The following is a 14,022-nucleotide window of genomic DNA, read 5'->3' on the forward strand; positions in this document are numbered from 1 at the left end:
AATTTTACCGTAGTGTAGTGTCATTTTATTCATACAAATTAAATTTTCATTTTATTCATACAAATTAAAACTGTATACATGGTTGGCTGCTATGAAAAATAGATCCTTTGTTATCTTTTAGACTACTTAAGATAATGGACTATTAATTCTGGAGTATTAAAATCAGAATGTATGGAACTTAAATGCAATTTTTAATGTTTTGTAGCTATTAAATTTGTTAATGACTTCAATAAATACCTCAGAGTTTAGAGAATTATAAAAGATTATTAGGATTAAAAACCAGTGGTCATTTGAACTAGATACTTTGTCTTGCCAGTAGTTAATTACCTAGTTATTTTTCATATGACAAATACTCATATTCTCAGTTTGCTAACAGTTTCAATCTTTTATTTCGAATTAGGTTGTTACTCGCGCTGAAGGCAAAAGGCACACTTTCACTCTAAGAGACGTCCAGCTTGATGAAGCTGGTGAAGTTAAACTTACTGCTAAGGACTTTACAACATCTGCCAAGCTTATTGTTCTAGGTAAGTAATGCAACAATTCAATTAAATATCAAAATATTGTCCTTCCACAACAGTACATTTGGCATTACTTTACTTTCATTGAAATATTTCACAGAACCACCAGCTGAATTTACAAAACCTTTGGAGGACCTAACAGTTGAAGAAGAAACCTCAGCCACACTGGAGTGTGAGGTGTCCAGAGAGAATGCCGAGGTTATTTGGTTAAAGGATGGAAAGGAAATTCATAAAACCAAAAAGCATGACTTAATTGCTGATGGAAGAGTGCGAAGGCTTATTATTCATGACTGCAAACCTGAAGATTCCAAAACATATACTTGCGATGCAAAAGGCTTCAAGACTTCCTGTTTTCTCACTGTGGAACGTAAGTCTATAGTATACCATGTTCAGAGTAGAGAGTTTGGTTAGATGAGAATTTAATATAGAGGGAAATGAAGGTAGTCACTTGCCTCCAGTTTAAATAGTGGTTCATGTGCTTTTTAAGGAGTAAATATGTTTTAAAATGTACCTGCCATTTCAGTGCTTAATCAAATTAGTGTGTAAAGAAAGCAAACTGACCTAAAATAAGTAGTACACAGGAAGCAATGACTGAGTAGATCATGTCTCTGAACTGCAGAATGTGGGAATTTGTGGACAGCAATTTCATGTCATCTGGATGTCTCTGACAGTTCAAAAACATTGAGCTGTACTGTGAGTTGGAAACTCTCAAATATAAATGGAAGAGGAATGAATAAGTAAGAGGCCCTTTTTGGAGTATTCTAAAAGGTAAATTAGGGAACAGGATTGGGGATATTTTATTAGAATTATTATCGGAGTCCCAAATAAATTGGCATAGGGTTAGCAGATTAAGACATTAAACTTGTGTTTGAAGGAGCATTGTGGGGAAGAGAGTTCTTTCACAGGGCACTGAGAATGTAAAGAAATGTATCACTGGGAGTGCGCTTAAATTGTACTGGAATTAGGGATATAGTATAAAGATAGATCATAAGTAAAGGGAAAGACTTGGGGAAAGAGGTAGTAATCATTTTAAAACAAGCAAGAAGCCAGAGAGTTCTTAAATTATTAAAAAATTATCCCTCAACTATCATAGTAAAAGCTAAGTGCTGTGTTTGAGGGTTAGTGTTGAGGCATTGACTCAAGAGGTTTCAGCGAATGGGAAGAACAAAATGTGACATCAAGTTAAGGACTTGTTTAAGTGACTTCCTTCTTTCATCAAAGTGCAGTAAGAATGGCAGTTAGAGCATTGGTATGCTGCACTTGCAGGCTGTAGAAAGTCAGGGAATCTTCCAGTATCTTCTGGACTCCATCTGTGAGAATTGCGCCCAGCTGCAGCTTCTGACTGGCCGTGAGGAAAACGCAGTTGAAGTTCGATGAACTCAGGATTTTCTGCGAAATGAGATACAGTGAGGTGATCACACCTTAGATGCAGGCAGAAAATAAATAGGTGACCACCAGGAAGGATAAAAGGAATAGGATGGATGCAGGAATCTCCTGTGCCCATTCCCCTTGAAAGCACATATGCCTTTCTGGATACAAAATCTAGATCAGTTGGGAAGGTGGGCTAAGGAATGACAAATGGAATTTAACTCTGACATGTGTGAGATATTCCAATTTAGTATGTCAAACTAGGGCAGGTCTGACCCAGTAAACGGCATAACCCTGGAGAGTGTTGCAAAACAGAATCTCGGAGTACATGTGCATGGTTCCCTAAAAGTGACGAGTCAGATGGAAGTGTGAAGAAGGCATTTGGCATGTTTGCCTTCATTGGGAAAGTTATTGATTACAAATGTTGGAGCATCATGATGCAGTTGTACAAGTCCTTGGTGGGACTGCACTTAGAGTATTATTTGCAGTTTTGGTCTCCAAGCTCTGGGATGGAAGGTATTAAACTGGAAAGAGTGCAGAAGGAATTCACCAAGTTGTTGCCTGGGCTTGCGGGCTTGAGGTATAAGAGAAGATTACATAGGCTGGGACTTTTTTCTTTAGCGTGTAAGAGGATGAGTGGTGGACCTTATTGAGGTATACAAGATCATGGATAAAGTGAACAGCTTTTTCCCCATGTTAAAGAATTCTAAATCTATAGGGCATAGGTTTGATGTAAGAAAGAACTATTTAAATGGGACTAGCCTAATGTACCAACTTGGTCCTCATTGACAAAAAGAGTGTTTCCGCTGTACAGCTCTGACTCTGTGAAAACTGTTAAGTGATTGAACTGAGATGCATAAATAAATGATGCACATTTCAAATATGAGAGCATAAAGATGGTTTGACTTTGTGCACCCAAATAAGCATAAAAATTATGCAGACTCAAATTCAATGTGGTAACATTACTAATACATGGTTTCAGGATGATCAGACCTGGAAATTATATTATACGAACGTAAGATAGGGTATAGGAAAATAGAGAAATTAGTAAGATCAAAATGACATTTGCCTGATTATTGGTTGCTATATTCTTCAGATCTTCATTAATGACATTATAAATTGTAATGTGACTGCCAATAAGAAAGTCTGTTTCTTTCATAGCTCCTCATGTTGAATTTACAAAGCCACTCACTGATCTTGAGGTGAAAGAAAAGGAGGTTGCGAAATTTGTATGTGAAGTTTCCCGTGAAAGTGCAAAGGTTTGTCTTTATTTAAATCATCATATCTGTTTGTGTTTTTAAATGATGTTAATAAGTCAGTAACTTATATTTAAGCAAATGTCGAGATAGCATTGCACAGAAATTCATCTCTGGTCTGAAGCATCTGAAATTCTGATCCATTAAGTTGGAACAAAATTATGTACAGAAAATGCAATATATTGCTGCTGTCATATAACACATTTTGTACAATCAAATGGAGATAAATTTGAGGAAAATGCAGGGGGCAAATTTAATGCATCGATTGGAAGTCTGGCCGCGGATTTCAGCCATGGGAACGGACCCACCGGTTCCAGCCGAGCCGGAGTTCCAGAGCCCTGGCCGCAGGGAGCAAGTTGTGACCCGCCAATCAGGTGCAGAAGTCCCAATGAGGATGAGATCGATTACCTCAACCTACCTAAGCGCCACATTTTCGAAGGGACTTTCGGTGGGGATTTCAAGTGTGTTTTCATAATTCTGTCCGGATTTAAGGAGGTGTCGGCCCACCAGTTACCAGAAAATCGGTGGTGCTCCTGTACTACTTTTTTCCCTATGGGTATATACAGGGACTGATTTGACCTATTTAGAACGGAATAAATCGATTGGAAGTCTGGCCGCGGATTTCAGCCATGGGAACGGACCCCTATTGGAATAAATCGATAAGATCATGTAGCTTTGAATAGATATTCTCAATTTTTTTTTAGGTTAACTTATTGATATACCACACAAAGTAATGATGTAACTCTGGTATAAGATAGCGAGCTGGACTATATTCCTTTGATTTCTCTTAAGGCAAACAGTATTAAACTAGTCGTGTTTCCTTTATTCCATTAACTGGCTCCATTTAATTTTAGTAACTTTTTACAATTATTTGAATATTTCATAGCATCCTTTTAATAGTGTTATAGTAATCTCAGAAACTTTGCATTATCTCTACTTCACTACCCAACAGGACTATGGAAGTTTACCCACTGACAAAAGGGATAAATATGTCTTAGATAAACTAAATATTCTTTGCTCCCTTACATGTTTTATCTAAACACCGTTGATTTTGCTTTCCAATTGCTATTGTACATTCCTGCGCCACAAAAGCCTTCTTTCCATTTCCAGCAGCTCCCCAGGGTATGAATGACCTGACTTACAGAAAACCAAACTTACAAAAATGTTCCCAAACTTTTTTCAAGCCAGTAATCATAAAATGTTTCATGATAGTCATTAATTACTAGATCCAGTATTAGTTTAATTATTAGTGTTAAGTAATTTGTTTATTGTCGCGCGTACCAAGGTACTGTGAAAAGCTTTTGTTGCGTGCTAACCAGACAGCGGAAAGACTATACATGATTACAATTGAGCAATCCACAGTGTACAGATACATGATAAAGCGAATATCATGAATAACGTTTAGTGCAAGTTAAAGTCAGAAAAGCCCAATCAGCCTATAGTCTGAGGGTCTCCAATGAAGTAGAAAGTAGTTTCAGGGCTGTAACTCGTCCTAGATTATGCTGGTGGCCTTGCCAAGGCAGTGTGAGGCGTAAATGGAGTCAATGGAAGGGAGGTTGGTTTGTGTGGTAATCTGGAGTGCGTCCACAATACACTGCAATTTCTTGCGGTATTGAGTAGAACTGTTCCCAAACCAGGCTGTGATGCATCCCGAAAAAATGCTTTTTACGGCGCATCTGCAGAACTTAGTGCGAGTTGTTGTGGACATGCCAGAGGAGAAAGCAGGGGAATGGGGTTAGGAGGGAGAGATAGATCTGCCATGATTGAATGGCGGAGTAGATTTCCTAAGCCTTCTAAGGAAGTGGATTCATTGTTGTGTTTTCCTGGCCATTGCTTTAATGTAGTTGGTCCAGGACAATTTAATGGTGATATTTACTCCTAGGAATTTGAAGCTTTCAATGATAAGATTATGTGACAGGAGCCGAATTATGCCATTCAGCTCATCAAGTCTACTCCGCCATTCAATCATGGCAGATCTATCTCTCCCTCCTAACCCCATTCTCCTGCTTTCTCCTCTGACACCTGTACTAATCAAGAATTTATTTCTGCCTTAAATATATCTATTGACTTTGCCTGGCAAAGAATTCCACAGATTCACCACCCTCTGACTAAAGAAATTCCTCCTCATCTCATTCCTAAAAGAAGGCCCTTTAATTCTGAGGCGGTGGCCTCTAGTCCTAGACTCTCATCTTTACTTTGGTGGCATCAATGCAAACCAGAGTATGTGTATCGCTTCGCTTCCTAAAGTCGATCACTATTTCCTTTGTCTTGCTGACATTGAGGGAAAAGTTGTTGTCTCGACACCAGGTCATGAGGTTTTCAATCTCCTCCCTGTACTCTCATCATTATTTGATATCCAGCCCACAATGATGGTGCCGCCTGCGAATTTGTAAATTGAATTGGATTTGTACATGGCTGCACAGTGGTGGGCAAAAAGGTAATGAAGCGGTTAAGGAGTTAAGGTGCTTATTCAATGAAATACAAAAATTATAACGAGTTTGTACAGGTAGCAATGGAAAACAGATGTTTCTGACATGGATAAATTGGCTTATGGACATTTCTCAGGAAATTAACCCTCACATAACCTGCAAATTGCCTGTGCTGACATTCACAAGAATATCTAAAATTCCTCAGCATTTCCCTATCATTTGGTTATTACTAAATTTATTACGTTTTTCTCCTTTCTCAAGGGAAAAAAACATGTATATAAATGTGCACAATTATTATCTCTTATGAACACTACTTTTTTTCTGGTGCTGAAGTATTATGTAAAGATTTCTTATTAATAGTTTAAAAGCCTGAAGCTTGAAATAGAGACTTGGCGAATCAATTCCTGAGCTTCCATTTTAACTCTATTTTGTGGCTTACGTTTGTGTTCTTTCAACAATTATGATTCAATATATTTTTTAACACTAACGTTACCTGCTGCATATATATATCTGTTGAAGATTGCAGTGGACGGGGTAGCCATTGTAATATCAATTAAAAAATTAATCTAGAAAGATAAACCACTTCTATAAGGTGGATGCCGCATCATTGTTTCTCCTGGCTGATGTGTGAAAGACCGGAATGAATGAATGATACTTTATTATCACATGTGAAATGTCACAGTGAGATTCTTTGTTTTTCATACCCAAGGTATGCAAAGAGTTGCCACAAAAAGGGCGCTGACAAAGTTGCAAAGTATACCATTGCAACACAAAGTATTCCATTTGTGATCCCCTTAGTGCCCGTGGTCCCCCCACGCTGGGTCCCCCTTTTATTCTTCCTCTCGGCGGTCCCCCCACGCCAGGTCCTCCTTCTGTTCTCCCTCTCGGTGTGAACTGGGATCACAATCTCAAAATAAAGGGTTGCCATTCAGATCCGATAAGAGAAGAAATGTCATAATCCCAGGAGTGATTTATTACCCAACAGAGCTGTGGAAGTTTAATCACTGAATATATTCAAGGCACAGATCATTAAATGTTAACAAAATTATGGGATTCCTGCAGAAAACTGGTAATCTGCTGGAAGATCAGCCATGAATTTATTGAATGACAGAGTGGGCACAAGAGGTGAAATCGCCTAATTCTACCATTTCCTAATTTTTTATGTTCTTGCCTTCAAAGTGAGAAAATCCTTCATCAAATACAATTGCCATGTTTAGTAGTACCAGTTGGAACTGAGATTGTAAGCTATCAAAAACAGGAGAATTCAAATCCCATCAACATCTGCACCATCCCCACCCCTACCTACCCCTTCCCCTCCTGAATATGCATTGTCAAACACAGAGAGAGTGAGAGAGCTCTAGATTTGTATTCAAAATAAGTGATTGATCTAGTGCTGTTACACCAAAAACCTATATTAATGTTAAACAGCATTGGTGTGGACTACAAACTATGCTGATTATTGTCTTCCCATACTTAAGAATGAAGTAAATCAGTCACTTTTTGTATCGATCAATGCTCAGTTGCAATGTTCCACAAGAATCACCAGAAACATTGGGTGGTTCTTAATGACTGGTCAAATTAATCCGTGTAAATATCAAATATGTACTCATCCAATTAATAATGTTATATTTACTATTTTTTAAGAAATTGCTAAGGATATAGACATTTGTTTCCTTTTAAAAATGTTTCTTAGTGTTATCAAGATGCTTGGCACCAAATATTAAAATTAATCACTGATAGATTTCTACAACTCAATAAAGGAATCTATACTTGTATGTTTAGAGAATAATGTCGTTGATTTTATAACCTTTTTATACTGTATTCTGAAAGTATGAAATTATTCTGAACATCACTCTATGAATTTATTTCAAATTTCAGGTGCGTTGGTTTAAAGATGGTGTTGAAGTAAGAAAAGGCAAGAAGTGTGACATTGTTGCTAAAGGCAAGGAGAGAATGTTAATTATCCACAAAAGCAGCTTTGACGATGAAGCTGAATATGAATGTGATGCAAGGACTGCTAAGACGTCTGGATTGCTTACAGTTTTAGGTAATCAATCAAATCAAAGCTATGCATTATTTTAACTTTCAGAAACCAGTTTAGATTTTCCTAATGATTTCCACTTGCCATGTTTTGCAGAAGAGGAAGCTACCTTTACAAAGAACCTCACAAATGCTGAAGTTACTGAAACAGCGACAATTAAACTGGTTTGTGAAGTTTCCAAACCAAATGCTGATGTAACTTGGTACAAGGGAGATACAGAGTTGCCTGAAGTTGGCAGATATGAACAACGTATAGATGGCAGAAAACGAATTTTAGTAATTCAGAATACTAATCCAGGAGATGATGGTGAATATAACTGCAGGCTGTCAAATGGTGCTCGGACATCTTGTCAACTAAGAGTTAATGGTATGTACTGTTCTAATATGAGTTTACTTTTCTAATATGAATTAATATTGCCTAGTATAATTTTCTTGGTTCTTCTTATTATAGAACTGGCTGCAGAGTTTATTTCCAAACCGCAGAATCTGGAAGTTCTAGAAGGAGACAAGGCAAATTTTGTCTGCTCCGTTTCAAAAGACAGTTACGAAGTGAAATGGTTTAAAGGGGATGAAGAACTTAAAACTGATGATAAATATGAGATTGTGTCTGATGGCAAAAAACGAATGCTCATTATCAAGAACTCCATCCCAAAAGATGAAGGAACTTATGCTGTTATGATTGGTTCCTCGAGAGCAACAGCAGAACTCGCAGTTATTGGTAAGTCATGTAACCTACACGGCAATTTGCAAGAAATGTAAGCATTGCATTCACATTTAGTTATCTTATTAAAGACAAATATATTAAGCAAATATTTTAACACCCTCCATTTGACGAATATCCAAACAGAAGCGGATCAAATGTACAAATTTAATATTTTGATCTAGTGCTGCCACCATGCTCTTGTTTTCTATTTTGCAATAGAAAATTATTTTCAGTTTCTCTATGTTAAATCTTCTGCAGCCTAGGTAACCACTTGAGGCAGATTACATCAGTTAAATTATTGGCAGATTCCACCACTAACATTGATACTAGCTCCAAATTGGTTTCAATGTGCTAAAACAAGATTATTTTACTTGTTTTTAATCAACGTTTGTTTCTTTTCCCAGAAAACCTTCGGATAATAACTCCCATCAAGGACCAGGTAGCTCGAGAAGGACAAGAAATTGTATTTAATTGTGAAGTTAACACTGAAGGTGCCAGACCTAAATGGTTAAAAAATGAAGAAACTATCTTTGATAGCCCAAAATATGTCATGATCCACAAAGAGTTAGTCTTTACTCTCAGAATCAGGGATTCACAAATGGAGGATCAAGGAACGTTTACAGTAGCATTGACAAATAATAGAGGAGAACATGCACAATGTTCAGCATCATTACAAGTACACGGTAAATAACTATAGCACATGAAACATTCTTGATCATTTCAAATAAAATTGCTTGCATTTCATATGACCTCTTTTAATTTATGCAGAGGAGGATCTGAAAATCATTGAACCTCTTGATGATTGTGAAACAATGGAAAAGAAATCTGTCACCTTCAGCTGCAAAGTGAACCGTGAAAATGTCACTCTACAGTGGATGAAAAATGGAGAGGAAGTTACATTTGACAAACAAATTCTGTATAAAATTGATAAGAAAAAGCACTCTCTTATAATAAGGGGATGTGCATTCAAAGATGAAGGAGAATATACTGTAATTGCTGGACAAGACAAATCAGTTGCTGAACTTATCATCACAGAGGCACCAACAGATTTCATAGAGCATATTCAAGATCAAACTGTCATTGAGTTTGAAGATGCAATCTTTACCTGTCAATTGTCCAAAGAGAAAGCAACTGTGAAATGGTATAGGAATGGCAGAGAACTCAGAGAAAATAAAAAGTATGTTTTAATTCATTTGTTTGGGGGAAATAATTGACCAATTATTGCTATTTCACAAATAATATATGTTATCATCTGTATTTTTGTGTTTTTTGCTAGGTATCAATTTGAAAAAGATGGTAGTTTACACAGACTTATTGTAAGGGAATGTAGACCAGATGATGAATATGAATACTCCTGTGGTGTAGAAGATAGACGTTCAAGGGCTAGACTCTTTGTTGAAGGCAAGTATGATATAAGAAAAACAAGTTACTGAAACAATTAAGAAAATTGAGAATATGCAAGTTTACATTATTATTCTTCTTTCAGAAATCCCAGTTGAAATCATCAGACCTCCACAGGATATTTTTGAAGCTCCGGGCTCAGATGTTATTTTTGAAGCTGAACTGAATAAAGATAAAGTTGAAGTCAAGTGGCTGAGAAATAATATGATAATCGTGCAGGGTGATAAACATCAAATGATGAGTGAAGGAAAGGTTCACCGATTGCAGGTCTGTGACATAAGACCACGCGATCAGGGAGAATATAGGTTTATCGCCAAGGATAAAGATGCAAGAGCTAAGCTGGAACTTGCAGGTAAGTTAGTTTGAATCTTAGGAATATTAATGATAACTATTACCTTTCCTATGGCTGGATACAGTGAATTGATATCTTTCTAACTGATGAATATTTGCATTACAGCGATACCAAAAATCAAGACGTCTGATTTAAATCTTGAGACTGATGCTGGAAAACCTTTCACAATGACACTTCCATATGATGCTTATCCACGTGCTGAAGCTGAGTGGTTCAAGGAAGACAGTACTACATCCGAGTATGTCAGCCTGCCCGATCAAAACATTGACACAACTGCAGATAAGACTTCTTATCGGCTTTTTGACCCAAGGAGATATGACAAGGGAAGATACAAGGTTGTGATTCAGAATAAGCATGGAAAGGGTGAAGGATATATAAATCTGAATGTAATTGGTAGGTATTTTTTTGTTATTCTTCTGTCTATAGATGGGTCTAAAAACTGTTCTAGAAATATAATTTTTCTTTTTTTTGTCAATTTACAGATGTGCCTGGCCCAATACAGAATTTGAAAGTTATGGAAACTGCTGATGGTGAAGTCAGCCTTGCTTGGAATGAGCCTGAAAGTGATGGAGGTAGCAAAATCCTTGGATATGTTGTAGAACGACGTGATGTGAAGCGTAAAACCTGGACTTTAGCTACAGATAGAGCTGATAATACTGAATTTACAGTGACTGGTCTCCAAAAAGAATTGGAGTATCTATTCCGTGTTAGTGCAAGAAACAGAGTTGGTACAGGTGAACCTGTGGAGACTGTTGAACCAGTTCAAGCTAAAAATAAGTTTGGTAAGTGTCGGGGACAATTCAATAACTAATTTTAATTATTCTCCAAATGATTTCTACATATTAAAATGATCACATATTAATTGTGTTATCTTTTCTGTCAGATGTACCTGATGCACCACTTAATGTACAAGTGAAAGATGTGAACAAATTTGGTGCCACCATTACTTGGGAACCACCGACATACGATGGCGGAGCCAAAATCACAAACTATGTTGTTGAGTTACGTGACCGAACCTCACTTAAATGGGAGCCAACTATGATTACTGATGCACATGAACTCTCTGCTCAGATAAATGATGTGGTCGAAAACAGAGAATATATATTCCGTGTCAGAGCAGAAAACAGAGCTGGTAGAGGAAAACCTAGTGCAGCTTCACAACCTGTAAAAATTATGGACCCAATTTGTAAGTATCTGATTAGAAAAATGTGTAATTGAAATAAATGCTTTGTATTCTTAATTTGATCTTCCATTAATTAATTTGATTTCCCTGTTTTTAGTTAAACCAAGCCCACCTATTGAGTTTGCTGCTTCAAATCAGACAAAAGATTCAGTGCAATTGAAATGGGAACCTCCACTCAAGGATGGAGGAAGCCCAATTCTGGGCTATCTTATTGAACGATGTGAAGAAGGTACAGATAAATGGATCCCCTGCAATATCAGACTTATTCCTGAAACAAAATTCAAGGTATTATTTTTTATTTGTTTATTTGTTAAAACATGCTGATTTAGGAGGATTTGAAAGCGATTGCTCGCCCATTTCTAATATTAAGTGAGTTATTCACCTGCCCAATCTCTCATCTAGTCAGAGACAAATTGTAAGCTGATAACTAATATTGACGTACATGGGGACTGAATTCCCGTGTACATCAGATCAGATAAGATTCAGCGTTTCTCAGGTGCGAGAGGTGTAAGAAGTACTATTTGAAGAGAATTTTGAAATTATTTTGCTCAGGAGCTGAAGTTCAATGGAATGGTGAGTTTGAAGGACTTTGCAAAAGATGGGTTGTAGACTACAATGTTTTGTATGTGTTGAAATCTGTCTTGTATAAGAGAATGGAGCGGCTGGGCATGTATACTCTGGAATTTAGAGGGATGAGAGGGTATCTTATTGAAACACATAAGATTATTAAGAGTTTGGACGCTAGACACAGGAAACATGTTCCCGATGTTGGTGGAGTCCAGAACCAGGGGCCACAGTTTAAGAATAAGGGGTAAGCCATTTAGAACGGAGACGAGGAAACACTTTCTCACAGAGTTGTGGGTCTGGGTAATTCTCTGCCTCAGAGGGCAGTGGAGGACGGTTCTCTGGATACTTTCAAGAGAGAGCTAGATAGGGCTCTTAAAGATAGCGGAGTCAGGGCATATGGGGAAAAGGCAGGAACGGGGTCCTGATTGTGGATGATCAGCCATGATCACATTAAATGGCGGTGCTGGCTCGAAGGGCCAAATGGCCTACTCCTGCATCATCTATTGTCTATTGTCTGGAATGTATTTTAGGCATCTGTGAAACAAAAATGGAGAAATTAATCCCTGAATATTAATAACTTTTGGGGATAGGATAGGATTCAGGAAATACTGCAATAATTTGTGTAAAGTCAAGTATACATTTTAAGTTCACACATGGATAGATATTATTTTGTCCATATTTCAGATATATCTCTAGCTGACTGCTTTTTTTAAATATTCATATGTGCTTTTTATTATTTGTTCCTACAGATAACTGGTTTGGAACAAGGAAAGAAATATTATTACAGAGTATCTGCGGAAAATGCTGCAGGTTTATCAGATCCAGCTGATGCTCTTGGCCCACTAACAGCTGATGACCCCCACGGTAATGCATATACCTTGTGAATAAAAGTATATGATGGGTAATAAAAGTGAGGGGGGGTTGGTCTTCAGTAGCTTATACTGTATATCAATTGAAACCTGAGTTTGTATTATCTTCTAGTGGCTCCTTCTATGGACCTGAGAGAGTTCAAAGATGGTCTTGAGGTTATTGTTCCAGAACCACTCAAGATTCGTGTTCCTATCAGTGGCTACCCTATACCTTTGGCAACATGGACTGTGGGTGAAAAACCTCTTGAAAGTAATGATCGTGTGAAAATGGAAACTACTGCAAAATATACACAACTGATTATTTCTCCCAGTGAGCGTCCAGATAAGGGATTATATAAATTGACACTGGAAAATGACGTGTCATCTGTCACAGGGGAAATTGACGTGAACGTAATTGGTAAGAATCTGAATATAGAATTTGAAATTGCATTTTTATTTAACTTTTTGAAGATAACTTAGATTAACTAAACCTATTTACCAATGAAAGCTGCAAAGATGATTTCTGAAGAGTGGAGGGAAATTGATTAATTAAAGAAACAAGTGCAGAGTTTACAAAATGAAAAATGGAAGTAACTGAAAACATAATTGAAGAAATGGGTTTTGGGAAGATTTTATAAAAATGGAGAATAAAACTGAGTGTCAAAGAAAATGAAAGAATGCATTCCAAAAAGTGGGCTAAACCACCAGAAGGTGTTGATGGTGTAGAAAAAGGAAAATCCCAAAGGCTGAGAATAAGTGGTAAATAGATACATAGACGGTAGATGCAGGAGTAGGCCATTTGGCCCTTCGAGTCAGCACCACCATTCAATGGCTGATCATCCACAATCAGTATCCCTTTCCTGCCTTCACCCTATATCCCTTGATTCCTCTAGCCCTAAGAACGCTATCTAACTCTCTTTTGAATGCATCCAGTGAATCGGCCTTCACTGCCATCTGAGGCAGAGAATTCCACAAATTCACAACTCTCTGTGTGAAAAGGTTTTTCCTCAACTCAGTTCTAAATTACTTTCCCCCTATTCTTCAACTGTGGCCCTTGGTTCTGGGCTCCCCTAACATCGGGAACATGTTTCCTGCGTCTAGCGTGTCCAATCCCATAATAATTTTAGACTGCTGAGAAATGTGCTGTAAGCCTAGTAGTGGTTGCTGTTACATGAGCTAAGCTATGGAGGAATTTTATGAAAGGAATTGTTATTTACAATTCAATGTAGGTTGTGGACAATTGAATGGTGGAGTATTTGACCATCAGAGTTTATATGGACTGACAACTGACCAAAGAGGAATAACAAAACGAGAGAGAGTGTAGATCTGGCAACAAAATTATGCCGGTAGCAAGCTT

At 37.4% G+C, this 14,022-nt stretch overlaps 1 protein-coding gene across 1 annotated transcript in view; it reads left to right on the forward strand.

Annotated features, from left to right (window-relative positions):
* The window catches only part of ttn.1 (titin, tandem duplicate 1), a 323,332-nt gene that overhangs the window by 214,580 nt on the left and 94,730 nt on the right, over positions 1 to 14,022 (forward strand). Inside the window, 16 exon segments of the mRNA XM_055637723.1 lie at positions 401 to 524; positions 619 to 885; positions 3,048 to 3,145; positions 7,450 to 7,618; positions 7,709 to 7,978; positions 8,063 to 8,329; positions 8,719 to 8,997; positions 9,083 to 9,491; positions 9,591 to 9,715; positions 9,801 to 10,067; positions 10,173 to 10,460; positions 10,550 to 10,849; positions 10,951 to 11,253; positions 11,348 to 11,535; positions 12,567 to 12,681; positions 12,799 to 13,083. Of these exon segments, the coding sequence (XP_055493698.1) occupies positions 401 to 524; positions 619 to 885; positions 3,048 to 3,145; positions 7,450 to 7,618; positions 7,709 to 7,978; positions 8,063 to 8,329; positions 8,719 to 8,997; positions 9,083 to 9,491; positions 9,591 to 9,715; positions 9,801 to 10,067; positions 10,173 to 10,460; positions 10,550 to 10,849; positions 10,951 to 11,253; positions 11,348 to 11,535; positions 12,567 to 12,681; positions 12,799 to 13,083 (3,754 nt within the window).

This window comes from Leucoraja erinacea, chromosome 7 (assembly GCF_028641065.1).
Source record: "Leucoraja erinacea ecotype New England chromosome 7, Leri_hhj_1, whole genome shotgun sequence".
Lineage (NCBI taxonomy): Eukaryota > Metazoa > Chordata > Chondrichthyes > Rajiformes > Rajidae > Leucoraja > Leucoraja erinaceus.